A 27,815-nucleotide genomic window follows, 5' to 3' on the forward strand; every position below is an offset into this window, starting at 1 on the left:
GGGGTCCTCCACTGCTTTTTCCTTGCAACCAGCCATGGCCCTATGCTGCATTTCCTGCCTAGGGTTAGGGTTAGGGTTACACCTAGGGTTAGGGTTTTTAAAACCAAAAGGCCCAGAGCTCCAGGCACACTGCAGCTGCAAAAGGCATCCCAAGGGGAATAAAAAACTGCAACAACATGGGGTCCTCCACTGCTTTTTCCTTGCAACCAGCCATGGCCCTATGCTGCATTTCCTGCCTAGGGTTAGGGTTAGGGTTACACCTAGGGTTAGGGTTTTTAAAACCAAAAGGCCCAGAGCTCCAGGCACACTGCAGCTGCAAAAGGCATCCCAAGGGGAATAAAAAACTGCAACAACATGGGGTCCTCCACTGCTTTTTCCTTGCAACCAGCCATGGCCCTATGCTGCATTTCCTGCCTAGGGTTAGGGTTAGGGTTACACCTAGGGTTAGGGTTTTTAAAACCAAAAGGCCCAGAGCTCCAGGCACACTGCAGCTGCAAAAGGCATCCCAAGGGGAATAAAAAACTGCAACAACATGGGGTCCTCCACTGCTTTTTCCTTGCAACCAGCCATGGCCCTATGCTGCATTTCCTGCCTAGGGTTAGGGTTAGGGTTACACCTAGGGTTAGGGTTTTTAAAACCAAAAGGCCCAGAGCTCCAGGCACACTGCAGCTGCAAAAGGCATCCCAAGGGGAATAAAAAACTGCAACAACATGGGGTCCTCCACTGCTTTTTCCTTGCAACCAGCCATGGCCCTATGCTGCATTTCCTGCCTAGGGTTAGGGTTAGGGTTACACCTAGGGTTAGGGTTTTTAAAACCAAAAGGCCCAGAGCTCCAGGCACACTGCAGCTGCAAAAGGCATCCCAAGGGGAATAAAAAACTGCAACAACATGGGGTCCTCCACTGCTTTTTCCTTGCAACCAGCCATGGCCCTATGCTGCATTTCCTGCCTAGGGTTAGGGTTAGGGTTACACCTAGGGTTAGGGTTTTTAAAACCAAAAGGCCCAGAGCTCCAGGCACACTGCAGCTGCAAAAGGCATCCCAAGGGGAATAAAAAACTGCAACAACATGGGGTCCTCCACTGCTTTTTCCTTGCAACCAGCCATGGCCCTATGCTGCATTTCCTGCCTAGGGTTAGGGTTAGGGTTACACCTAGGGTTAGGGTTTTTAAAACCAAAAGGCCCAGAGCTCCAGGCACACTGCAGCTGCAAAAGGCATCCCAAGGGGAATAAAAAACTGCAACAACATGGGGTCCTCCACTGCTTTTTCCTTGCAACCAGCCATGGCCCTATGCTGCATTTCCTGCCTAGGGTTAGGGTTAGGGTTACACCTAGGGTTAGGGTTTTTAAAACCAAAAGGCCCAGAGCTCCAGGCACACTGCAGCTGCAAAAGGCATCCCAAGGGGAATAAAAAACTGCAACAACATGGGGTCCTCCACTGCTTTTTCCTTGCAACCAGCCATGGCCCTATGCTGCATTTCCTGCCTAGGGTTAGGGTTAGGGTTACACCTAGGGTTAGGGTTTTTAAAACCAAAAGGCCCAGAGCTCCAGGCACACTGCAGCTGCAAAAGGCATCCCAAGGGGAATAAAAAACTGCAACAACATGGGGTCCTCCACTGCTTTTTCCTTGCAACCAGCCATGGCCCTATGCTGCATTTCCTGCCTAGGGTTAGGGTTAGGGTTACACCTAGGGTTAGGGTTTTTAAAACCAAAAGGCCCAGAGCTCCAGGCACACTGCAGCTGCAAAAGGCATCCCAAGGGGAATAAAAAACTGCAACAACATGGGGTCCTCCACTGCTTTTTCCTTGCAACCAGCCATGGCCCTATGCTGCATTTCCTGCCTAGGGTTAGGGTTAGGGTTACACCTAGGGTTAGGGTTTTTAAAACCAAAAGGCCCAGAGCTCCAGGCACACTGCAGCTGCAAAAGGCATCCCAAGGGGAATAAAAAACTGCAACAACATGGGGTCCTCCACTGCTTTTTCCTTGCAACCAGCCATGGCCCTATGCTGCATTTCCTGCCTAGGGTTAGGGTTAGGGTTACACCTAGGGTTAGGGTTTTTAAAACCAAAAGGCCCAGAGCTCCAGGCACACTGCAGCTGCAAAAGGCATCCCAAGGGGAATAAAAAACTGCAACAACATGGGGTCCTCCACTGCTTTTTCCTTGCAACCAGCCATGGCCCTATGCTGCATTTCCTGCCTAGGGTTAGGGTTAGGGTTACACCTAGGGTTAGGGTTTTTAAAACCAAAAGGCCCAGAGCTCCAGGCACACTGCAGCTGCAAAAGGCATCCCAAGGGGAATAAAAAACTGCAACAACATGGGGTCCTCCACTGCTTTTTCCTTGCAACCAGCCATGGCCCTATGCTGCATTTCCTGCCTAGGGTTAGGGTTAGGGTTACACCTAGGGTTAGGGTTTTTAAAACCAAAAGGCCCAGAGCTCCAGGCACACTGCAGCTGCAAAAGGCATCCCAAGGGGAATAAAAAACTGCAACAACATGGGGTCCTCCACTGCTTTTTCCTTGCAACCAGCCATGGCCCTATGCTGCATTTCCTGCCTAGGGTTAGGGTTAGGGTTACACCTAGGGTTAGGGTTTTTAAAACCAAAAGGCCCAGAGCTCCAGGCACACTGCAGCTGCAAAAGGCATCCCAAGGGGAATAAAAAACTGCAACAACATGGGGTCCTCCACTGCTTTTTCCTTGCAACCAGCCATGGCCCTATGCTGCATTTCCTGCCTAGGGTTAGGGTTAGGGTTACACCTAGGGTTAGGGTTTTTAAAACCAAAAGGCCCAGAGCTCCAGGCACACTGCAGCTGCAAAAGGCATCCCAAGGGGAATAAAAAACTGCAACAACATGGGGTCCTCCACTGCTTTTTCCTTGCAACCAGCCATGGCCCTATGCTGCATTTCCTGCCTAGGGTTAGGGTTAGGGTTACACCTAGGGTTAGGGTTTTTAAAACCAAAAGGCCCAGAGCTCCAGGCACACTGCAGCTGCAAAAGGCATCCCAAGGGGAATAAAAAACTGCAACAACATGGGGTCCTCCACTGCTTTTTCCTTGCAACCAGCCATGGCCCTATGCTGCATTTCCTGCCTAGGGTTAGGGTTAGGGTTACACCTAGGGTTAGGGTTTTTAAAACCAAAAGGCCCAGAGCTCCAGGCACACTGCAGCTGCAAAAGGCATCCCAAGGGGAATAAAAAACTGCAACAACATGGGGTCCTCCACTGCTTTTTCCTTGCAACCAGCCATGGCCCTATGCTGCATTTCCTGCCTAGGGTTAGGGTTAGGGTTACACCTAGGGTTAGGGTTTTTAAAACCAAAAGGCCCAGAGCTCCAGGCACACTGCAGCTGCAAAAGGCATCCCAAGGGGAATAAAAAACTGCAACAACATGGGGTCCTCCACTGCTTTTTCCTTGCAACCAGCCATGGCCCTATGCTGCATTTCCTGCCTAGGGTTAGGGTTAGGGTTACACCTAGGGTTAGGGTTTTTAAAACCAAAAGGCCCAGAGCTCCAGGCACACTGCAGCTGCAAAAGGCATCCCAAGGGGAATAAAAAACTGCAACAACATGGGGTCCTCCACTGCTTTTTCCTTGCAACCAGCCATGGCCCTATGCTGCATTTCCTGCCTAGGGTTAGGGTTAGGGTTACACCTAGGGTTAGGGTTTTTAAAACCAAAAGGCCCAGAGCTCCAGGCACACTGCAGCTGCAAAAGGCATCCCAAGGGGAATAAAAAACTGCAACAACATGGGGTCCTCCACTGCTTTTTCCTTGCAACCAGCCATGGCCCTATGCTGCATTTCCTGCCTAGGGTTAGGGTTAGGGTTACACCTAGGGTTAGGGTTTTTAAAACCAAAAGGCCCAGAGCTCCAGGCACACTGCAGCTGCAAAAGGCATCCCAAGGGGAATAAAAAACTGCAACAACATGGGGTCCTCCACTGCTTTTTCCTTGCAACCAGCCATGGCCCTATGCTGCATTTCCTGCCTAGGGTTAGGGTTAGGGTTACACCTAGGGTTAGGGTTTTTAAAACCAAAAGGCCCAGAGCTCCAGGCACACTGCAGCTGCAAAAGGCATCCCAAGGGGAATAAAAAACTGCAACAACATGGGGTCCTCCACTGCTTTTTCCTTGCAACCAGCCATGGCCCTATGCTGCATTTCCTGCCTAGGGTTAGGGTTAGGGTTACACCTAGGGTTAGGGTTTTTAAAACCAAAAGGCCCAGAGCTCCAGGCACACTGCAGCTGCAAAAGGCATCCCAAGGGGAATAAAAAACTGCAACAACATGGGGTCCTCCACTGCTTTTTCCTTGCAACCAGCCATGGCCCTATGCTGCATTTCCTGCCTAGGGTTAGGGTTAGGGTTACACCTAGGGTTAGGGTTTTTAAAACCAAAAGGCCCAGAGCTCCAGGCACACTGCAGCTGCAAAAGGCATCCCAAGGGGAATAAAAAACTGCAACAACATGGGGTCCTCCACTGCTTTTTCCTTGCAACCAGCCATGGCCCTATGCTGCATTTCCTGCCTAGGGTTAGGGTTAGGGTTACACCTAGGGTTAGGGTTTTTAAAACCAAAAGGCCCAGAGCTCCAGGCACACTGCAGCTGCAAAAGGCATCCCAAGGGGAATAAAAAACTGCAACAACATGGGGTCCTCCACTGCTTTTTCCTTGCAACCAGCCATGGCCCTATGCTGCATTTCCTGCCTAGGGTTAGGGTTAGGGTTACACCTAGGGTTAGGGTTTTTAAAACCAAAAGGCCCAGAGCTCCAGGCACACTGCAGCTGCAAAAGGCATCCCAAGGGGAATAAAAAACTGCAACAACATGGGGTCCTCCACTGCTTTTTCCTTGCAACCAGCCATGGCCCTATGCTGCATTTCCTGCCTAGGGTTAGGGTTAGGGTTACACCTAGGGTTAGGGTTTTTAAAACCAAAAGGCCCAGAGCTCCAGGCACACTGCAGCTGCAAAAGGCATCCCAAGGGGAATAAAAAACTGCAACAACATGGGGTCCTCCACTGCTTTTTCCTTGCAACCAGCCATGGCCCTATGCTGCATTTCCTGCCTAGGGTTAGGGTTAGGGTTACACCTAGGGTTAGGGTTTTTAAAACCAAAAGGCCCAGAGCTCCAGGCACACTGCAGCTGCAAAAGGCATCCCAAGGGGAATAAAAAACTGCAACAACATGGGGTCCTCCACTGCTTTTTCCTTGCAACCAGCCATGGCCCTATGCTGCATTTCCTGCCTAGGGTTAGGGTTAGGGTTACACCTAGGGTTAGGGTTTTTAAAACCAAAAGGCCCAGAGCTCCAGGCACACTGCAGCTGCAAAAGGCATCCCAAGGGGAATAAAAAACTGCAACAACATGGGGTCCTCCACTGCTTTTTCCTTGCAACCAGCCATGGCCCTATGCTGCATTTCCTGCCTAGGGTTAGGGTTAGGGTTACACCTAGGGTTAGGGTTTTTAAAACCAAAAGGCCCAGAGCTCCAGGCACACTGCAGCTGCAAAAGGCATCCCAAGGGGAATAAAAAACTGCAACAACATGGGGTCCTCCACTGCTTTTTCCTTGCAACCAGCCATGGCCCTATGCTGCATTTCCTGCCTAGGGTTAGGGTTAGGGTTACACCTAGGGTTAGGGTTTTTAAAACCAAAAGGCCCAGAGCTCCAGGCACACTGCAGCTGCAAAAGGCATCCCAAGGGGAATAAAAAACTGCAACAACATGGGGTCCTCCACTGCTTTTTCCTTGCAACCAGCCATGGCCCTATGCTGCATTTCCTGCCTAGGGTTAGGGTTAGGGTTACACCTAGGGTTAGGGTTTTTAAAACCAAAAGGCCCAGAGCTCCAGGCACACTGCAGCTGCAAAAGGCATCCCAAGGGGAATAAAAAACTGCAACAACATGGGGTCCTCCACTGCTTTTTCCTTGCAACCAGCCATGGCCCTATGCTGCATTTCCTGCCTAGGGTTAGGGTTAGGGTTACACCTAGGGTTAGGGTTTTTAAAACCAAAAGGCCCAGAGCTCCAGGCACACTGCAGCTGCAAAAGGCATCCCAAGGGGAATAAAAAACTGCAACAACATGGGGTCCTCCACTGCTTTTTCCTTGCAACCAGCCATGGCCCTATGCTGCATTTCCTGCCTAGGGTTAGGGTTAGGGTTACACCTAGGGTTAGGGTTTTTAAAACCAAAAGGCCCAGAGCTCCAGGCACACTGCAGCTGCAAAAGGCATCCCAAGGGGAATAAAAAACTGCAACAACATGGGGTCCTCCACTGCTTTTTCCTTGCAACCAGCCATGGCCCTATGCTGCATTTCCTGCCTAGGGTTAGGGTTAGGGTTACACCTAGGGTTAGGGTTTTTAAAACCAAAAGGCCCAGAGCTCCAGGCACACTGCAGCTGCAAAAGGCATCCCAAGGGGAATAAAAAACTGCAACAACATGGGGTCCTCCACTGCTTTTTCCTTGCAACCAGCCATGGCCCTATGCTGCATTTCCTGCCTAGGGTTAGGGTTAGGGTTACACCTAGGGTTAGGGTTTTTAAAACCAAAAGGCCCAGAGCTCCAGGCACACTGCAGCTGCAAAAGGCATCCCAAGGGGAATAAAAAACTGCAACAACATGGGGTCCTCCACTGCTTTTTCCTTGCAACCAGCCATGGCCCTATGCTGCATTTCCTGCCTAGGGTTAGGGTTAGGGTTACACCTAGGGTTAGGGTTTTTAAAACCAAAAGGCCCAGAGCTCCAGGCACACTGCAGCTGCAAAAGGCATCCCAAGGGGAATAAAAAACTGCAACAACATGGGGTCCTCCACTGCTTTTTCCTTGCAACCAGCCATGGCCCTATGCTGCATTTCCTGCCTAGGGTTAGGGTTAGGGTTACACCTAGGGTTAGGGTTTTTAAAACCAAAAGGCCCAGAGCTCCAGGCACACTGCAGCTGCAAAAGGCATCCCAAGGGGAATAAAAAACTGCAACAACATGGGGTCCTCCACTGCTTTTTCCTTGCAACCAGCCATGGCCCTATGCTGCATTTCCTGCCTAGGGTTAGGGTTAGGGTTACACCTAGGGTTAGGGTTTTTAAAACCAAAAGGCCCAGAGCTCCAGGCACACTGCAGCTGCAAAAGGCATCCCAAGGGGAATAAAAAACTGCAACAACATGGGGTCCTCCACTGCTTTTTCCTTGCAACCAGCCATGGCCCTATGCTGCATTTCCTGCCTAGGGTTAGGGTTAGGGTTACACCTAGGGTTAGGGTTTTTAAAACCAAAAGGCCCAGAGCTCCAGGCACACTGCAGCTGCAAAAGGCATCCCAAGGGGAATAAAAAACTGCAACAACATGGGGTCCTCCACTGCTTTTTCCTTGCAACCAGCCATGGCCCTATGCTGCATTTCCTGCCTAGGGTTAGGGTTAGGGTTACACCTAGGGTTAGGGTTTTTAAAACCAAAAGGCCCAGAGCTCCAGGCACACTGCAGCTGCAAAAGGCATCCCAAGGGGAATAAAAAACTGCAACAACATGGGGTCCTCCACTGCTTTTTCCTTGCAACCAGCCATGGCCCTATGCTGCATTTCCTGCCTAGGGTTAGGGTTAGGGTTACACCTAGGGTTAGGGTTTTTAAAACCAAAAGGCCCAGAGCTCCAGGCACACTGCAGCTGCAAAAGGCATCCCAAGGGGAATAAAAAACTGCAACAACATGGGGTCCTCCACTGCTTTTTCCTTGCAACCAGCCATGGCCCTATGCTGCATTTCCTGCCTAGGGTTAGGGTTAGGGTTACACCTAGGGTTAGGGTTTTTAAAACCAAAAGGCCCAGAGCTCCAGGCACACTGCAGCTGCAAAAGGCATCCCAAGGGGAATAAAAAACTGCAACAACATGGGGTCCTCCACTGCTTTTTCCTTGCAACCAGCCATGGCCCTATGCTGCATTTCCTGCCTAGGGTTAGGGTTAGGGTTACACCTAGGGTTAGGGTTTTTAAAACCAAAAGGCCCAGAGCTCCAGGCACACTGCAGCTGCAAAAGGCATCCCAAGGGGAATAAAAAACTGCAACAACATGGGGTCCTCCACTGCTTTTTCCTTGCAACCAGCCATGGCCCTATGCTGCATTTCCTGCCTAGGGTTAGGGTTAGGGTTACACCTAGGGTTAGGGTTTTTAAAACCAAAAGGCCCAGAGCTCCAGGCACACTGCAGCTGCAAAAGGCATCCCAAGGGGAATAAAAAACTGCAACAACATGGGGTCCTCCACTGCTTTTTCCTTGCAACCAGCCATGGCCCTATGCTGCATTTCCTGCCTAGGGTTAGGGTTAGGGTTACACCTAGGGTTAGGGTTTTTAAAACCAAAAGGCCCAGAGCTCCAGGCACACTGCAGCTGCAAAAGGCATCCCAAGGGGAATAAAAAACTGCAACAACATGGGGTCCTCCACTGCTTTTTCCTTGCAACCAGCCATGGCCCTATGCTGCATTTCCTGCCTAGGGTTAGGGTTAGGGTTACACCTAGGGTTAGGGTTACACCTAGGGTTAGGGTTTTTAAAACCAAAAGGCCCAGAGCTCCAGGCACACTGCAGCTGCAAAAGGCATCCCAAGGGGAATAAAAAACTGCAACAACATGGGGTCCTCCACTGCTTTTTCCTTGCAACCACCATGGCCCTATGCTGCATTTCCTGCCTAGGGTTAGGGTTAGGGTTACACCTAGGGTTAGGGTTTTTAAAACCAAAAGGCCCAGAGCTCCAGGCACACTGCAGCTGCAAAAGGCATCCCAAGGGGAATAAAAAACTGCAACAACATGGGGTCCTCCACTGCTTTTTCCTTGCAACCAGCCATGGCCCTATGCTGCATTTCCTGCCTAGGGTTAGGGTTAGGGTTACACCTAGGGTTAGGGTTTTTAAAACCAAAAGGCCCAGAGCTCCAGGCACACTGCAGCTGCAAAAGGCATCCCAAGGGGAATAAAAAACTGCAACAACATGGGGTCCTCCACTGCTTTTTCCTTGCAACCAGCCATGGCCCTATGCTGCATTTCCTGCCTAGGGTTAGGGTTAGGGTTACACCTAGGGTTAGGGTTTTTAAAACCAAAAGGCCCAGAGCTCCAGGCACACTGCAGCTGCAAAAGGCATCCCAAGGGGAATAAAAAACTGCAACAACATGGGGTCCTCCACTGCTTTTTCCTTGCAACCAGCCATGGCCCTATGCTGCATTTCCTGCCTAGGGTTAGGGTTAGGGTTACACCTAGGGTTAGGGTTTTTAAAACCAAAAGGCCCAGAGCTCCAGGCACACTGCAGCTGCAAAAGGCATCCCAAGGGGAATAAAAAACTGCAACAACATGGGGTCCTCCACTGCTTTTTCCTTGCAAACAGCCATGGCCCTATGCTGCATTTCCTGCCTAGGGTTAGGGTTAGGGTTACACCTGGGGTTAGGGTTTTTAAAACCAAAAGGCCCAGAGCTCCAGGCACACTGCAGCTGCAAAAGGCATCCCAAGGGGAATAAAAAACTGCAACAACATGGGGTCCTCCACTGCTTTTTCCTTGCAACCAGCCATGGCCCTATGCTGCATTTCCTGCCTAGGGTTAGGGTTAGGGTTACACCTAGGGTTAGGGTTTTTAAAACCAAAAGGCCCAGAGCTCCAGGCACACTGCAGCTGCAAAAGGCATCCCAAGGGGAATAAAAACTGCAACAACATGGGGTCCTCCACTGCTTTTTCCTTGCAAACAGCCATGGCCCTATGCTGCATTCCTGCCTAGGGTTAGGGTTAGGGGTTACACCTGGGGTTAGGGTTTTTAAAACCAAAAGGCCCAGAGCTCCAGGCACACTGCAGCTGCAAAAGGCATCCCAAGGGGAATAAAAAACTGCAACAACATGGGGTCCTCCACTGCTTTTTCCTTGCAACCAGCCATGGCCCTATGCTGCATTTCCTGCCTAGGGTTAGGGTTAGGGTTACACCTAGGGTTAGGGTTTTTAAAACCAAAAGGCCCAGAGCTCCAGGCACACTGCAGCTGCAAAAGGCATCCCAAGGGGAATAAAAAACTGCAACAACATGGGGTCCTCCACTGCTTTTTCCTTGCAAACAGCCATGGCCCTATGCTGCATTTCCTGCCTAGGGTTAGGGTTAGGGTTACACCTAGGGTTAGGGTTACACCTAGGGTTAGGTTTTAAAACCAAAAGGCCCAGAGCTCCAGGCACACTGCAGCTGCAAAAGGCATCCCAAGGGGAATAAAAAACTGCAACAACATGGGGTCCTCCACTGCTTTTTCCTTGCAAACAGCCATGGCCCTATGCTGCATTTCCTGCCTAGGGTTAGGGTTAGGGTTACACCTAGGGTTAGGGTTTTTAAAACCAAAAGGCCCAGAGCTCCAGGCACACTGCAGCTGCAAAAGGCATCCCAAGGGGAATAAAAAACTGCAACAACATGGGGTCCTCCACTGCTTTTTCCTTGCAACAGCCATGGCCCTACGCTGCATTTCCTGCCTAGGGTTAGGGTTAGGGTTACACCTAGGGTTAGGGTTTTTAAACCAAAAGGCCCAGAGCTCCAGGCACACTGCAGCTGCAAAAGGCATCCCAAGGGGAATAAAAAACTGCAACAACATGGGGTCCTCCACTGCTTTTTCCTTGCAACCAGCCATGGCCCTATGCTGCATTTCCTGCCTAGGGTTAGGGTTACACCTTGGGTTAGGGTTTTTAAAACCAAAAGGCCCAGAGCTCCAGGCACACTGCAGCTGCAAAAGGCATCCCAAGGGGAATAAAAAACTGCAACAACATGGGGTCCTCCCCTGCTTTTTCCTTGCAACCAGCCATGGCCCTATGCTGCATTTCCTGCCTAGGGTTAGGGTTAGGGTTACACCTAGGGTTAGGGTTTTTAAAACCAAAAGGCCCAGAGCTCCAGGCACACTGCAGCTGCAAAAGGCATCCCAAGGGGAATAAAAAACTGCAACAACATGGGGTCCTCCACTGCTTTTTCCTTGCAACCAGCCATGGCCCTATGCTGCATTTCCTGCCTAGGGTTAGGGTTAGGGTTACACCTAGGGTTAGGGTTTTTAAAACCAAAAGGCCCAGAGCTCCAGGCACACTGCAGCTGCAAAAGGCATCCCAAGGGGAATAAAAAACTGCAACAACATGGGGTCCTCCACTGCTTTTTCCTTGCAACCAGCCATGGCCCTATGCTGCATTTCCTGCCTAGGGTTAGGGTTAGGGTTACACCTGGGGTTAGGGTTACACCTAGGGTTAGGGTTTTTAAAACCAAAAGGCCCAGAGCTCCAGGCACACTGCAGCTGCAAAAGGCATCCCAAGGGGAATAAAAAACTGCAACAACATGGGGTCCTCCACTGCTTTTTCCTTGCAACCAGCCATGGCCCTATGCTGCATTTCCTGCCTAGGGTTAGGGTTACACCTAGGGTTAGGGTTTTTAAAACCAAAAGGCCCAGAGCTCCAGGCACACTGCAGCTGCAAAAGACATCCCAAGGGGAATAAAAAACTGCAACAACATGGGGTCCTCCACTGCTTTTTCCTTGCAACCAGCCATGGCCCTATGCTGCATTTCCTGCCTAGGGTTAGGGTTAGACCTAGGGTTAGGGTTTTTAAAACCAAAAGGCCCAGAGCTCCAGGCACACTGCAGCTGCAAAAGGCATCCCAAGGGGAATAAAAAACTGCAACAACATGGGGTCCTCCACTGCTTTTTCCTTGCAACCAGCCATGGCCCTATGCTGCATTTCCTGCCTAGGGTTAGGGTTAGGGTTACACCTAGGGTTAGGGTTTTTAAAACCAAAAGGCCCAGAGCTCCAGGCACACTGCAGCTGCAAAAGGCATCCCAAGGGGAATAAAAAACTGCAACAACATGGGGTCCTCCCCTGCTTTTTCCTTGCAAACAGCCATGGCCCTATGCTGCATTTCCTGCCTAGGGTTAGGGTTAGGGTTACACCTAGGGTTAGGGTTTTTAAAACCAAAAGGCCCAGAGCTCCAGGCACACTGCAGCTGCAAAAGGCATCCCAAGGGGAATAAAAAACTGCAACAACATGGGGTCCTCCACTGCTTTTTCCTTGCAACCAGCCATGGCCCTACGCTGCATTTCCTGCCTAGGGTTAGGGTTAGGGTTACACCTAGGGTTAGGGTTTTTAAAACCAAAAGGCCCAGAGCTCCAGGCACACTGCAGCTGCAAAAGGCATCCCAAGGGGAATAAAAAACTGCAACAACATGGGGTCCTCCACTGCTTTTTCCTTGCAACCAGCCATGGCCCTATGCTGCATTTCCTGCCTAGGGTTAGGGTTAGGGTTACACCTAGGGTTAGGGTTTTTAAAACCAAAAGGCCCAGAGCTCCAGGCACACTGCAGCTGCAAAAGGCATCCCAAGGGGAATAAAAAACTGCAACAACATGGGGTCCTCCACTGCTTTTTCCTTGCAACCAGCCATGGCCCTATGCTGCATTTCCTGCCTAGGGTTAGGGTTACACCTAGGGTTAGGGTTTTTAAAACCAAAAGGCCCAGAGCTCCAGGCACACTGCAGCTGCAAAAGGCATCCCAAGGGGAATAAAAAACTGCAACAACATGGGGTCCTCCACTGCTTTTTCCTTGCAACCAGCCATGGCCCTATGCTGCATTTCCTGCCTAGGGTTAGGGTTAGGGTTACACCTAGGGTTAGGGTTTTTAAAACCAAAAGGCCCAGAGCTCCAGGCACACTGCAGCTGCAAAAGGCATCCCAAGGGGAATAAAAAACTGCAACAACATGGGGTCCTCCACTGCTTTTTCCTTGCAACCAGCCATGGCCCTATGCTGCATTTCCTGCCTAGGGTTAGGGTTAGGGTTACACCTAGGGTTAGGGTTTTTAAAACCAAAAGGCCCAGAGCTCCAGGCACACTGCAGCTGCAAAAGGCATCCCAAGGGGAATAAAAAACTGCAACAACATGGGGTCCTCCACTGCTTTTTCCTTGCAACCAGCCATGGCCCTATGCTGCATTTCCTGCCTAGGGTTAGGGTTAGGGTTACACCTAGGGTTAGGGTTTTTAAAACCAAAAGGCCCAGAGCTCCAGGCACACAGCAGCTGCAAAAGGCATCCCAAGGGGAATAAAAAACTGCAACAACATGGGGTCCTCCACTGCTTTTTCCTTGCAAACAGCCATGGCCCTATGCTGCATTTCCTGCCTAGGGTTAGGGTTAGGGTTACACCTAGGGTTAGGGTTACACCTAGGGTTAGGGTTTTTAAAACCAAAAGGCCCAGAGCTCCAGGCACACTGCAGCTGCAAAAGGCATCCCAAGGGGAATAAAAAACTGCAACAACATGGGGTCCTCCACTGCTTTTTCCTTGCAACCAGCCATGGCCCTATGCTGCATTTCCTGCCTAGGGTTAGGGTTAGGGTTACACCTAGGGTTAGGGTTTTTAAAACCAAAAGGCCCAGAGCTCCAGGCACACTGCAGCTGCAAAAGGCATCCCAAGGGGAATAAAAAACTGCAACAACATGGGGTCCTCCACTGCTTTTTCCTTGCAACCAGCCATGGCCCTATGCTGCATTTCCTGCCTAGGGTTAGGGTTAGGGTTACACCTAGGGTTAGGGTTTTTAAAACCAAAAGGCCCAGAGCTCCAGGCACACTGCAGCTGCAAAAGGCATCCCAAGGGGAATAAAAAACTGCAACAACATGGGGTCCTCCACTGCTTTTTCCTTGCAAACAGCCATGGCCCTATGCTGCATTTCCTGCCTAGGGTTAGGGTTAGGGTTACACCTAGGGTTAGGGTTTTTAAAACCAAAAGGCCCAGAGCTCCAGGCACACTGCAGCTGCAAAAGGCATCCCAAGGGGAATAAAAAACTGCAACAACATGGGGTCCTCCACTGCTTTTTCCTTGCAACCAGCCATGGCCCTATGCTGCATTTCCTGCCTAGGGTTAGGGTTAGGGTTACACCTAGGGTTAGGGTTTTTAAAACCAAAAGGCCCAGAGCTCCAGGCACACTGCAGCTGCAAAAGGCATCCCAAGGGGAATAAAAAACTGCAACAACATGGGGTCCTCCACTGCTTTTTCCTTGCAACCAGCCATGGCCCTATGCTGCATTTCCTGCCTAGGGTTAGGGTTAGGGTTACACCTAGGGTTAGGGTTTTTAAAACCAAAAGGCCCAGAGCTCCAGGCACACTGCAGCTGCAAAAGGCATCCCAAGGGGAATAAAAAACTGCAACAACATGGGGTCCTCCACTGCTTTTTCCTTGCAACCAGCCATGGCCCTATGCTGCATTTTCCTGCCTAGGGTTAGGGTTAGGGTTACACCTAGGGTTAGGGTTTTTAAAACCAAAAGGCCCAGAGCTCCAGGCACACTGCAGCTGCAAAAGGCATCCCAAGGGGAATAAAAAACTGCAACAACATGGGCTCCTCCACTGCTTTTTCCTTGCAACCAGCCATGGCCCTATGCTGCATTTCCTGCCTAGGGTTAGGGTTAGGGTTACACCTAGGGTTAGGGTTTTTAAAACCAAAAGGCCCAGAGCTCCAGGCACACTGCAGCTGCAAAAGGCATCCCAAGGGGAATAAAAAACTGCAACAACATGGGGTCCTCCACTGCTTTTTCCTTGCAACCAGCCATCTTCTCTCAAGATCAGTGGCTATGTTGACTGTTTGCTGCCGTAGAATACAGTAATTTCTTTTCTCCACTTGTTCAACAGAAGCAATCTTGCTCATTTCCTAAGAGGGTGGGGGATTAACTAGTGACAACTGGGCTGAAGGGAAAACAGAAATACAAAAGCACTGCCTGGTGTCCTTAAAAATCTTATCCTGCAATCTGAGTTAAATACAACACCTATTACTGCCTTTTGAAAAGGCTCTGAACTACTCTCCTGCCTTAAAAGAAGGAGGGGAAAAACCCCAGTAAATGACACTTATAAACTCTAGCACCCATAATTTCCCATGCTCTAACCTAAGGAGGCATAAATCCTTCCTTTAATTCACCAAGGATGAAAAATACAGTCATATATAATATTATATAACTAGGAGACACAAGCAATAAAAAAACTCTCAAGATGTCCAAAACCCCATTTATCAAGCAGTTTTTGCTTGAAGGCAAGTTAGGTAATAACATGCAGAACAGAGCCAATTTAAGGAACTTGCATCCAATATACTATACTTAATAAGCAGCCACAGGTAAAAATGATTGCAGGTTTGCTTTCTTTTATTTGTTCAGAAGGGCTCTGGTGCAAATCATACATACATTAGGAGAGGGGAGATTACCACAAACCTCTCTGGGCACAGCATGATTTCTGTGTTAGTGCCACTTTGCAAGAAGTCATTTTGAGACCTGAGTTTGCTGACACAGGGGATGGCTTCAGGCTTCAGGCCATTCAGTCTCACACTGTAAGCCACAGCCACCAGCATGTAACTAGAAGAGGTACAGGCCCCACCAGATCACTGCTCCAGCTGGGTGTGAGCTGATTTCAAAACTTCAGGAGATCACTGGTAAGACTTCACTTTGCAATATGGAAAGTTCCTCTACACTGGACATAGATTGTTATTAGTTAACTGCTAACACCCACCTGGAATTCGGATTTTGAATTTGCCACTTTGTCCAAAACCACCATCTATTATTCCATCTTCTCCTGTAGACAGTTTCACTTTCAGACCCACAAAAATCTGGATGTTTGTTTCCTTTTTAAACAATGAACGACCAATCACACTGTAATCATCCATCACCTGCAAAAAAAAAATAGGGATTCGTAACTCCAGAAGCTAAAGTGACAAGAAATTATCCATGTTATGTGCTAGGTTTGGCAACTTATACCACTCCACCTTTCACAAACCATTTACCCCTAAATGAGAAAAACTGGGTGAGTCATCTAAACTGCTGAGTTTAAGGTAATTTCTGTCTAAAACCATAGAAGATTTTATGAGCTAACACATTCTGCTTCTACCTCCCTTATCAAAATATAAGAAGAATAAAACCTACATCAGAACATGCTGTAAAGATTAGTTAATTAAAAATATTTTTTCTGCTTTGAAACCTTTCCATGAAAGTCACTGAAGTACCTATGCTGACAAAAAGTTTATTCCATTATTTATTCTACAGCTAAGCACATTATCACCTACATAAACATTCTCTTAGCTCCAGACCTGCACTCCAACAGCTACACTTCCAAAGAAATGACATAGCTTCTAAATAGAGCCTTTTAAATACTCACCTTTACATACACATTGATTTGTTAAACCAAGAGCCTTATGACCACTGTATCCAATTTTAATTTCAAGGTTTGTAACCCAGTGGGAAGAACCATTCCAAGTTGAATTGTTAATTAAGCTATCAGGAACAAGAGGCAGTGAGGTTGGTGGGTAAGGCAAGATAAACAACCCTCCCTTAGGCATTACAAAGTATAAGGTGCAGTCAAGTGAGCCTAATCCTGTAGGTGTGAATATCCTTGTACACCCACTGCCTGCAGTTACTCTGCCTTGTAGGTGCAGAAAGAACATTTATTTATCAGAATAAATATGGGGATATTACTTCAATCTTTCCAAGATTATTTTTTGTGGTAAAAGTTGCAGCTCTTCTTCACATCTCAGGAACCATTTTCAGCTACACCTAAGGGTTACAAAGGCCAAAGTGACTTAGAACAGTATTGCAATAAGTTCTGAACACTCCCCTTTACTCAGTTTAAATGAACTCAAAATATTGATGACTCAAAACATTGCCAGTTTATTAAAGAACTGTCCTTCCCTGAAGCCTCCTCCATAAACTATAATGTATCTACAGACTCAAATTCCTACAGTTGTTATTATTTTGTTACATATATACGCCTCCATTTTAATGCCAATCTCAGGACGGTAGTAAATCTAGCATCAGAAATTTCATTTTTGTTTTATTTTAAACAGAACTTACTTGCTCAGCTATAAACAGTCTTGAAAGGGCTGTGCAGTATTAGAGAGCACTGGCAGGACCTCTCCCTGTCCCAGACCAGAAATATCCACAGCCCTTCTTGCTTCTGTCCTGTGCAGATGACAACAGGACAGGCAGCTCTGCTCTGGCCTGGGTGCAGCCAAGGCTGTAGGCAGAAACACTCAAATGCCTCAACAACTCACTACTCAAACTCCTCATCTTTCCCCAAAAGGACACATTTATGGTTTGGTTTTTTGTTGCCTTTGTCCTCTCCCACTGCTTCAAAATAGCTTGTGAACCATTGATGGCAGTATCACTGCTCAGCAACATTCTGGCTTAAATGCAAAACTGAATCATGTCTTTTCCTAGAGCCCCTGATAATAGGTAGAGGTTAAGGGGGAGATAAGCTTTCAGGCACACTTGCTTTTCTTTGGTTAGACTAGAAGAAAAAGAAGCTGTTAATTCCAACCTGAAGAAGCACTTACAGTCTCAAAACCTACATTTTTTTTCCAGTTACAGTGGCTGGAGAAATTAAAATATTACTTCATCCTAGAAATCTTTCTATTCCTAAAACAAGAATTTCAAAACTGTTCATCCCTCTTGTCCACTGCTGGCTAGTGTTTCTTTCCCCTGTGTTTGAAATACAGATGGTACAATATGCTCCAGGGAGTATCTCTAATATATCTATTATTTTTGCAGCTATCCCTCAAATGGCACAGGAAGCCAACTTAAAAGGCCAACATCTTTCTAAAGATCTTTTATTTTTCCAAGAGCACTTCAAAGTTATCTTTAACTTAATTAAAAATGGAATTACAGGATGAGCAATCATACTAGGCTAGCATGGCTCAGTTTAGAGCCTCCCCAGCAAGGCTGACAGAAAAAACTCCAGTGACTTTTGCGAGCAAGTGTTACAGGCATCAAGTACCTTAGAGTAACCCAGCAATGATAACCTTTAACTGAGTATTAGAACAGAAACAAACTCTATCAGCATTTAGTTATGCCACACTCACTTAAAAACCTTTGAATTAAAAAACCCTTATCTTCTATAAAGAAAGGTGCTTTTTAGGGTCTTGCTCTTGTACATTCAGTATAGGAAAGTAACCAAGGACTCCAGCTGCACTGGTCTTTTCACTCCAATGGTCACAGAATCACAAGGTTGGAAGAGACCTCTAAAACAGTCCACCCCATGCCCTAACACTTCAATGAAACCATGGCACTCATCCATTCATGAAACACTGGCCACATCCAGTCTTTTTAAACACATCCAGGGATGATGATTCCACCACCTCCCTGGGCAGACCATTCCAGTACTTTATCACCCTTTCTGTAAAAAACTTTTTCCTAATACCCAACCTATACTTCCCTTGGCTCAGCTTAAGACTGTGTCCTCTGGTTCTGTCAGTTGCTGCCTGGAGCAAGAGACCAACCCCACCCGAGCACAGCCACCTTTCAGGGAGTTGTAGAGAGTGATAAGGTCACATCTGAGTCTCCTTTTCTCCAAACTAAACACCCCCAGCTCCCTCAGTCATTCCTCACAGGGTTTGTGTTCCCAGCCCCTCTCCAGCCTTGTTGCCTCCTCTGGACACGCTTGAGCATCTCAAGGTCCTTCCCAACCTGAGTGGCCAGAGCCGGACACAGCACTGCAGGTGTGACCTCACCAGTGCCCAGTACAGGGGCAGAATGACCTCCCTGCTCCTGCTGGCCACACCAACCCTGGCACAGGCCAGGATGACCCTCTTGGCCACCAGGGCACACTGCTGGCTCACATTCAGTCAGCTGTCAGTCAGTACCCCCAGGTTCTTTTCTGCCCTAGCCACATCGTCCCCAGCCTAGAGCATTGCAGAAAGTTATTGAGTATTTTGTAGCAAAAATGCAGGACTGGGCACTTGGATTTATTAAACTTCATCTTATTGGACTCTGCCCATCCATCCAGCCATTCCAGGTCTCTCTGCAGAGCCATCCTACCTTCCCACAGATGGACATGTGCTCCCAGCTTAGTGTCATCTGCAAATTTACTAATGGAAGACTCAATCCCCTCATCCATGGCGTCAATGAAAACATTAAACAGAACTGGCCCCAGCACAGACCCCCGAGGGGCACCACTGGTGACTGTGGATGCAGCTGGATGCAGCACTGCTCACCACCACTCTCTAGGCTCGGCCATCCAGCCAGTTCTTAACTCAGCTTGTTTAACCAATGAATATGTTCTGTAGGTATCACCATGATTCCTTGGGCATCTCTACAGGCCATTAGAAACAAAACCACTTTAGTGGTGCTGAGATAATAAGTGATCAGTGACTTGCCTGACTGGCTGTTTGGAATAAAACCTCTATGACCCGAAGTATCTGTCTCACACACTAAATACTACACACCCCATCCTGTGCCATCCATGCCCTCCTGTGAGCCTATCACCAATTTATCCCTGACAAAGACAAAATAACCAGAGAATGCCTGTCCTAACAGGAACTAAGATAACTGGATCAGTCTTTGCATTCAAATAAATGAGTGTAGCAGAGAATTGCGATGAAGGAAAGCTCATTTTCTCAACTTTAAGATTGCATTAGAAAATAATAAAAGAAAAAGAAAAATTATATTTTTGGTTTAGCTTTGCTTTGTAAAAAGGGAAAGAAATGCATGTTGTTCTCTCTAACTGAAACTCAACACTTCCAATTACTTTACCAGCAATTTACCTCCAATTGTGGGATTTTAAGTTAATCCCCTTTGAGTTCTCAGAACATCTACAATGGCAATCACTTTGCCTATTAGCGGAACAGCCTTTCGGGAGAGCTTTCTGCTTTTCTCTCAAACACTCTTTCTTTTGGTATAAAATATGATGAACTTACAAAGCCAAACGCCACAAAGACAGTAAGGGATCCGCAGTCTGCTCTGAAGCAGCAGCAAGGGGCCTAGCAATGAGGGCAGACTAATTTTATTAACTTCAGGGAAACTTCAAAAAGCTTTAGGGCTTTAATGCCAGACAGAGACGACCCCAAAAGTCAGTTTAAGTGCTGCATAAACAAAGGATTAGGGCAAGAAAAAGCTGAAGGCTCCTTGCATTTCTTGTTTATATTGTCATATGACCTAGTAGGAGTGGGAGAGGGCTGCCTCTCTGACTTTAATCCCCCATGGTGTACAGTGGCGTTTCAGTTCACTGACCTACATTACGATAATATTTTTTTAAATTTATGGGCAGAGGTGCAGTATCAAACTCACTTAAGGACATTTAAAAAAGAAAAGGGGCAGGATGGGAAAAATAGCCAGAAGAGAAATTTTCTGGCTGGTATAGCCTCCCCCTCTCACTTAGGTTAGATCAGCAGCTTAGAAAAGGATTTCAAGTTCAAAGGGAATGTCTCTGTTACTCTTGTTTTATGGCTTAGACCAGAGGACACAATAGCACTGAGTTTATGAAATATCCCTTCCCACTTGGCTTTTGTGTTTGCACAAAAAAAAGTAAACAGTGCTTTATAACCGTAGGTGAAGTATGTGCATCTCTGGCACATAACCCTTGTGCTGAAACCAAGAATTTAGCAAAAAAAAAAAAAAACAACAAAAAAAAACTTGCACTCCTCGTCTCTTCAGTACTTACTCTGCCTTAGACTGCTTGCAGACCCACTGTTCATGTTTTGTGTTGGAATTCAGTGCAAACCATAGTATTAATTCCAAGGAAAAACAACTCCCGGATGCCCCTTTGAGCAGGACAGCAAGTTCTACTGTCCAGCCTGATAAACAACCCTCCTTTTTAGGATAATTCTGAAATGACTGTCACCTGAAAACCTTCTCAAACAATGCATCACACACATTTTGAGAGCAAATAAGTCTCATCTCTTAATTGATGTGTAGGGAAAAAAAAGTGGATCAGAACAGAAACACACAAGGAAACAAAGTGGTGCCAGTATGAGAGGGAAATAAGGCAAGGTTTAAGACAAAGTAAAAGCGTTGAATATTAAATACTAGAAAAGATACTGTGAAAGAGAAGGAATAATATTTTCTGATGTAATAAAAAGTTACATGAGTTTAAAAAGAAATTCTTTTAAAGGCCTAAGGATTATTCTGAGCAAACTCATAAAAGGTTCATTGGAACTAAAGCAGAAAAACAACAGGAGAGAAAAAAAAGAACAAAAAGAACCTGTGACTAATACTGAAAATACAAAGCATTTTTATTACTTTTTTGTACGTCAGAAAAGTACACTCGAGACATCTTCATCATGATCAGTGACAGCTCATTTATTTCTAGAAAACAGTTTCAAGCACTTTCCATTTCTGTGTCAGAAATGGGAATATTTTTGAGGCTGCAAATTCCTGTTCTCTTTTAAAACAAGGTTTCATGCATTGAGAAAATGATGGTACATGAGGCCACAAAAAGGGTGAAGGAGAAAGGAACTGAGAGGATTGCACCAATGACCAAGTTTCCAGCTTTTTGGACTCTACAAAAACTTCTAGCTCATAGCTGATTACTGAGAACTAGCTGAACAGCTTGGGACAAAGAAAGAATTATTTGGTCAGTCACAGCTTTTCCTCAAGAGCTTACTTACAGCAACATAAAGACTTTTCTTCCTGCAACTCCCTCAAGCTTCACATCTCATTACTGCTCTTTTAATGGATGCCATCACATTAACTTCTTCACATATCCATTAACTTGGTTTTCAGATGTTTGTCCCATCTCTCACCAGCCTATGGTTCTTATATGCAAAAAACCATTTTCCTTTCTCTCCCTTTCTGAGAAAAGGGACAATTGAGTTTGGGAACATTTAATAAGCTGCCATAAAATGCCCTTCTCTTTGCTGAGCGTTGTGCCACCAGTAGAACCTGGTAAAACCTTGCATGGCAGCAAAAAAAAGTGCTGAGTACTGAATCAGGATAATGAGTGAGAGGTGCACAACCAGACTGCTCCAGGTTCTAAAAGCTCCACACCTCCCCAGCAGCATTCTCCAGACACATACAGGGTTTCAACAGGGCACTGTTCATTCATTATGCACCTTCACAGTGCAAGTTTCCTTCATCTCTGTTTAAAGCTTAGCAGGGTTGAATCCCAAAACAAACACAGGCACTGAATTCCTGACATGGTCTGAATGAAAACATTAGTTTTACCAAGTGAGAAGAAACTGGTTCATGTCACGATTTCATTTTTATTAATCTATGCTTCATTCCCATTATGTGGAAAAAGCCACATTAACAGATATGGGAAAGTGGAGGCTCAAGACTGTTACTACATCCTACACCATCCATCTCCAGACCAGCCAGCCCTGGCCTGCTACACAGATTAAAAACCCTGTGATCCTTACTGTTTGAGAATAAAAACCAAACCACAAGCTGTTCTGTAGCCAAGATGGCATGTACAGGTCTTGACCTGGCTCTGTAAGCATGACACAGAGAGGAATGCCAAGCTGAGCATGTCTTCTCTTTCTGGAGAGGGTTCTGAGCAGCCAAGAGGGTTGCTGGTGGTACCTCCATGACTTAAAAATACACAGGCAATTTCTTAACTATTTTGAAGTATTTTTAACTGTGGTGATCTCAGGTTCTTAAATCATAAACATCCAAAAAGAGACATGAGTGGGACATGACAAGTTTCATCTGGAACATTGCACAGACCTGGCACATAGCAGGAGGTCAGCTATAGCCACAGTAAGTTAAATTTCTAAAGGAAACTGCCCACAAATAGCTTGAGGAGGGCAGGGGGGAATGAAGAGCAGAGGCTTCCAGAATCCTCACTGGAAGGAGGCAACAAGGATGGGATAGGCCTGGAAAGAGCTTGCCTGGAGCAACTGCTGCTGAGGAAGAAGAGAGAACTGTCTCTGGCAGACCTGCATTCCCCTCTCAAGACATTCCAACACCCTGAGTCTGTCCCTTCCCCTGAGGATCTCCAACTCCAGCGTGTGGATCTGCTGCCCAAAGCCACCTCCTCCTGCAGGTAACAGCTTTCTTCTCCACTTGGCTAACAAGGCTGGTGCTACCAAGCCCCAGGAGCCTGTGAAACACGGGATGTTTACAACTGCAGCCTCAGGGAAGGTGCACAGTAAAGGGATGGCCATGCTTCGGCAATATGGAGGTTTAATTTTACTTCATCTTTTGACTTTAAAAATACCTAGGAAATTAAATAACTTAGGATTTATAGGAAAGTAAGTTGCAGAATTGGGCACTTAAGAAGTTAAGAAATGCCAGATGTCCATGCAGTCTTATCCCTGTTCCTCTTTGATATGCTCCATGATATAGTCTTAACATGACCACATCCAAAAAAATTTCAGAGGAACCTTTCCTTATTAAGTGCACAGGGTAGAGGCACAGGGGAACAGAATTAATGTTGCATAAGCAACTGTAAATCTGGCATTTCCTAACTTTCAAGTTCTTGATTTTGCAACCTAAGCAACATTCTTAATTTATTTTTGTATCCAATAAATAAAATGGTGTATTGGTTGCCTTGCTGACAAACTGATTCCCCCACAGGTGACTGTTACACAACCTCAGAAAAATCAAGACCAGCTGTCCACACACTTGCAAGACTCAAAAGCATGTCTGCATTTTAAATTTAATAATGTAAATAATAACCATAGGTGTTACTCAAACCTTGCAAAATTCTACTACCTAGTCACGAGGAGTAAGCCATTCTTTTGCTGGTGAGTGAAGAAAACTCTTTTTTTTCCTATGGGTAAGAAAGCAGATTCTGCAACTTACCTGGTACACTTTCATGGCAAATTTATTGTACTGTGTTAATCCATATGCTGAGATGGAAAATGTTGGGAAATATCACCATCCTTTTCTCAGCATTGTTTAGCAGAAATGGCATTTCTGTTTAATGGGCAGTAAGCCCTCTCTTCTCCCTTCCCCCACTATGCTTCTCAAACTCTTTTACTGAAAAACTGAACAAGAGCCAATAAATAAATGCATCTTTTCTATTCCTATTTAACAGTGCATTTTAACTAGTGAATGTGCTGTGCACTTTTATTCACCTGATTGCCTTCATCTCTGTATTATTACTGTATTTAGCATACCATCAGCAGCCAAGCAGAACCAAACAAACTCACGTTCAGACTTCAAAGCAGAAAAAATAGTAATTGTGGCGTCTGCATGTTTACAGTAGATGATGGAGTGACATCCACCACTTCTTCCAGCTAGAGTCACAGAGGGCTCTGCAGACAGCCCAGGACACTGCTTGTATCAGCAGGCAGCACTCCATCAGATTTCAGAGTGTGGGCTTGTTACTCACAGGGTGCCCCTCTCACACTGCAAACCCCACCTCAGCCACCCAGAAAGGCCCTGGCTGATGCAGGGTTTTGCCTGCTATGCCCCTGGCATTGCACTGTCACTGCATGTAGATGCAACATTAGCACCAGTAAGACAATTAAACATTCAGTACCTAGAAATAAGTTAGATGGAAGAGTCTGACTATCCAAGGTGGTAAAATTTAATTATCTTCATTCATAGCAGCACCATGCAATCACTCAACAGAAATATTTCTGTCACACGTACTTTGAAAACAGTCTCAAGGCCCAACTGTGAAACAAATTCTGCTATTATGGATATCTGCAAAGGATTAACTGAAAAAAGTATCAGTGTTGTTTATAAATTATCCACTACCTAGGAATCTTTCCAAACAGGAATACTCTGGTACTCCTATACTAACCTGCTTCCTCCCCAAGCAAAGGTATCCACCACAGAACTGGTCTCATCCCTTAAATGAATCACATCAGATGTTCCTATTCACTCATGGGCAAGTCCATTTTTCCTCCTTTGCACACTCCTTCAGCAGTGAGGTTAAGCGTGTGGCTGAGCCACTACAAACCTGGTGTGTGCTCAGTAACTAAATGTGCTGTTTCCACTCAAATATTGCTCATAGTTTTTAAAAACCCACCATTTTCAAAGCTGCTGCTTTTTAAAAAGTCTAGTTCCCTAAGGGACAATCTGGGTCATTCCTGGCCATCAACAAATTTAATACCATTTTCTCACAGTTCCTGTAGTTGCTTACTGGCACTCATCTCCATAACATCCTATCCTTCTGAAAGGCCAGAAAGATCTGTGAAGTGATGGTGACAAAGACCTTCCCTTTGACCACTCAGGTAATGTACTTGCTCTGACAAAGCTCCTCCTATCCTGCTGGAAGGAGAGGAAAGAACCCAACACTTCTAAAAAGATGCTGAAAGATAAGCTTTCTCTGTTCCATTCAGGCTTCAGAAGAGATGCACTGATAAAGATCTTGATAAGTTATTCTGCTTTCACTTCTTGCTCTTGCAACAATGTGTTTCTCCTCCGGGACACTTAGACCACACCAATATGCAAACAATTAGTAACGCTGTAATTAAGCAACAGGCATCCCTAGAAACGAAGCATGCTGGCTACATGATGGCCACTGCCCCCAGGAGAGTGGTACAAGAAATTCACTACCCAGCAACCCACAAAACCTGCGAACAAAGTGGGATGAACAAAACCAGGACATCATGCACCATGCTTACCACCAAGTAAAGCCCAAAGAGCAAGGCAAATAATGAGAAAGATACATGAAAAACTCTGAAACAGAGAGAATGAATTCTTCTAACTGACAGAGGAATACAGATAAAGTACTTTTATAAAGGACAAGCCCATTATGACAGGAAAGCATTCTGCTAGGCTTAAAATGGGAAACCATTTCAGCCAGCACATGTATATTTTTCACTACACAAGCCTGAAAGTGCAGAAGGTGCAGCTCACACTGCAAGACAGACTTTTCCTCCTCCTTTTGTTTCTGCCACAGAGCTATGGATTTACGAGTACCCATGACAAAAGGACCCTGTGGCAACCATCCTAAGATAAATCCTGCTCATGCAAACATTTTCAAAACAGGCAGAATATTTGAGTCATGCAGGAAAGCATGATGCACTCCTACAGTTCACCTTTCAGTTGAAACTCTCTGCACTCAACCTAACCTGTACCTTCATGGAAGCCAAAGAGCAAATAATGTGACAAATATAAAGGATTTATTCCAGGAACTGAGTAAGTGCTTCATGAGTCAGACTGGAATTAACCTGCAAGGCTGCATAGAGGTTAAATTCAAAGAAGGTATTTCAGAGATGATGTTAGGATTAATACAAGTCTCTTTGCCCACAGCACTGTGAAGAGCTGAACACTGTCTCTAGAAGCACAAGACCAAGGACAACAGCTGCTGCTTAGCTTTGTAATTTGTCTCCAACTCCAGGAACAGCTGACCTGCTCCATTGCAGCAAGTGCATATCCACTGCCAGCACCGAATGCCAAATCAGAGGGACAAAACCTCCTTCCCACTCATTTGCCCTTTTTCCACCAAGATTCCCACATCACTCATTAGAGCTGCACTGGTGTTCACAATAGCACTCTCTTTTACCTTTTTATCAGTGCAAGCCACTTGTTGCCAGCCTAGCTTTTTCCTATTGAAAGCACATTTGTCAGGCAGCCAAGGGTTTGCAAAAATAACACATCCAGAGGGCGACAGTCTCTGCCTCCACATGACCACACCCGAAAGATGCTCCAGACAGAAACTTCCTCCCACTGAAGTTCTCCCCTCTCTCAAGTCCTCTCTGCAAGAGAGAGCTGGATTAGTATTTCACACTCTTTTTGAAACCATGAGGTTAAGCAAATATGGACCTCTACCACTGTCCTCCTAGTTCTAATGAAGTGGCATATTTTGATTTTCCTTAAAACTCACTATACTTAACGATAAAAAAACCCCTCAGGGTCTAAAGTAAAATAGAGCATTCACACATTTTCATAACAGCTCAGAAATATCACATGGTATAATACCAGATAAAAACCATTACTGCAGTAGAATCATACAACATTTTCATAACCAACATGCAATCCCAGCACCTCAATTTCATGGACTAAGCTGCACCTCAGACAACACTAACTTCTCACATAGAAATTTGTCATGGATCACAGTAATACTTATTCCCCTTTACTCTCCTCCCCCCCAAAAAATCAGTAGATGAATAAACAAGGATGCACTGTGGACAGGTAAATACAAAGATTTTGATGAGCAACAGTACTCAAGTGTGATTCTTTCTCTCCCAGTGCTCTACTCAATCTTGGCATTAGAGAAGTAAGATACCTAAAGGAAAAAGTGAGCAGTAAAAAATGCAATGACAGGGTACTTGAATTTTTGTAGAACATTTTCCATCACTTCAGCAGATGAGAAAAAACAGGAAGCTCAGGCATGAAATTTCAGTAAACCGCACTACTCAAAGACTGTTTGCTAGCTTAAGTATGATTTTTTAAAAAATACTGTGTAGTAAATGCCATATTTTCCATGGATTTGATTTCTATGTGAAACAGGAGAAATGTCACACTTTCTTGTAGAGAGACAAAAAATGTTGGAGAATAAATACTCTTGTTTTATTAAAAAAAAATAAACCTTACAGTGCAGAAGGGTGCCACACAAAAGGGGCACACAAGCAAAATACTGTGATGCTGAAACTTAATGAATTTACATTTCTTACTATTCCATCAGTGCTCTGAAAGTAATCAGAATAGGAACAAAAAGCCAAACCATAAATGCCTGATTTCTCCTGGGTAAACTGGTAGTTAAACTGCAGGGAATTTATTTTAATTCCAGCAGCAAGCAGGGGGGGCTTGGGAGACCCCACATCAGATTAGCAGCAATGTTTTACAAATGGGCACTATTGAATTCCCCTGCATCCCAGTTTTGAAGCACGTTTCTATGGTGAACCTGAGGAGGGACCTTACATGGCCCTGCCTCCCTCTCTCCCAGCCTTTCAGGAAGCTATGAAGCTAATTTTCCCCAGCAGTATTCTCTGAAGGAAAAGTTCACTTCTTGTGAAGGTAACATGTATTTTTTAATTATTATTATTATTATTATTTTATGCCTCCCTAGGGAAGGTGAGGAGGGGGGAGCTTCCTTGCTCAACAGAGAAAGAAATTTTCCTGTATCAGTGCCAAGAACAGACACCCTAAATTCAGCGATCCTAATCTCCAGCCATCCATCAGCAGCAGGGTGGGACCAGCTGATTCAAGTTTTCTATTAGCTGGTGACTTTGTGTACTAAAATAAGTCTCTGTACCACCCAATTGTTCTTGCTGCTGTG

The 27,815-nt window shown here is 46.1% G+C and overlaps 1 protein-coding gene across 1 annotated transcript in view; it reads right to left on the minus strand.

The window, feature by feature from the left end:
• The window catches only part of EEFSEC (eukaryotic elongation factor, selenocysteine-tRNA specific), a 150,421-nt gene that overhangs the window by 54,883 nt on the left and 67,723 nt on the right, over positions 1-27,815 (minus strand). The window contains exon 6 of the mRNA XM_084214205.1: positions 15,441-15,597. Within this exon, the coding sequence (XP_084070331.1) occupies positions 15,441-15,597 (157 nt within the window). The remainder of the gene's footprint in view (positions 1-15,440; positions 15,598-27,815) is intronic.

Source organism: Fringilla coelebs, assembly GCF_963513975.1.
Source record: "Fringilla coelebs genome assembly, chromosome: 13".
NCBI lineage: Eukaryota > Metazoa > Chordata > Aves > Passeriformes > Fringillidae > Fringilla > Fringilla coelebs.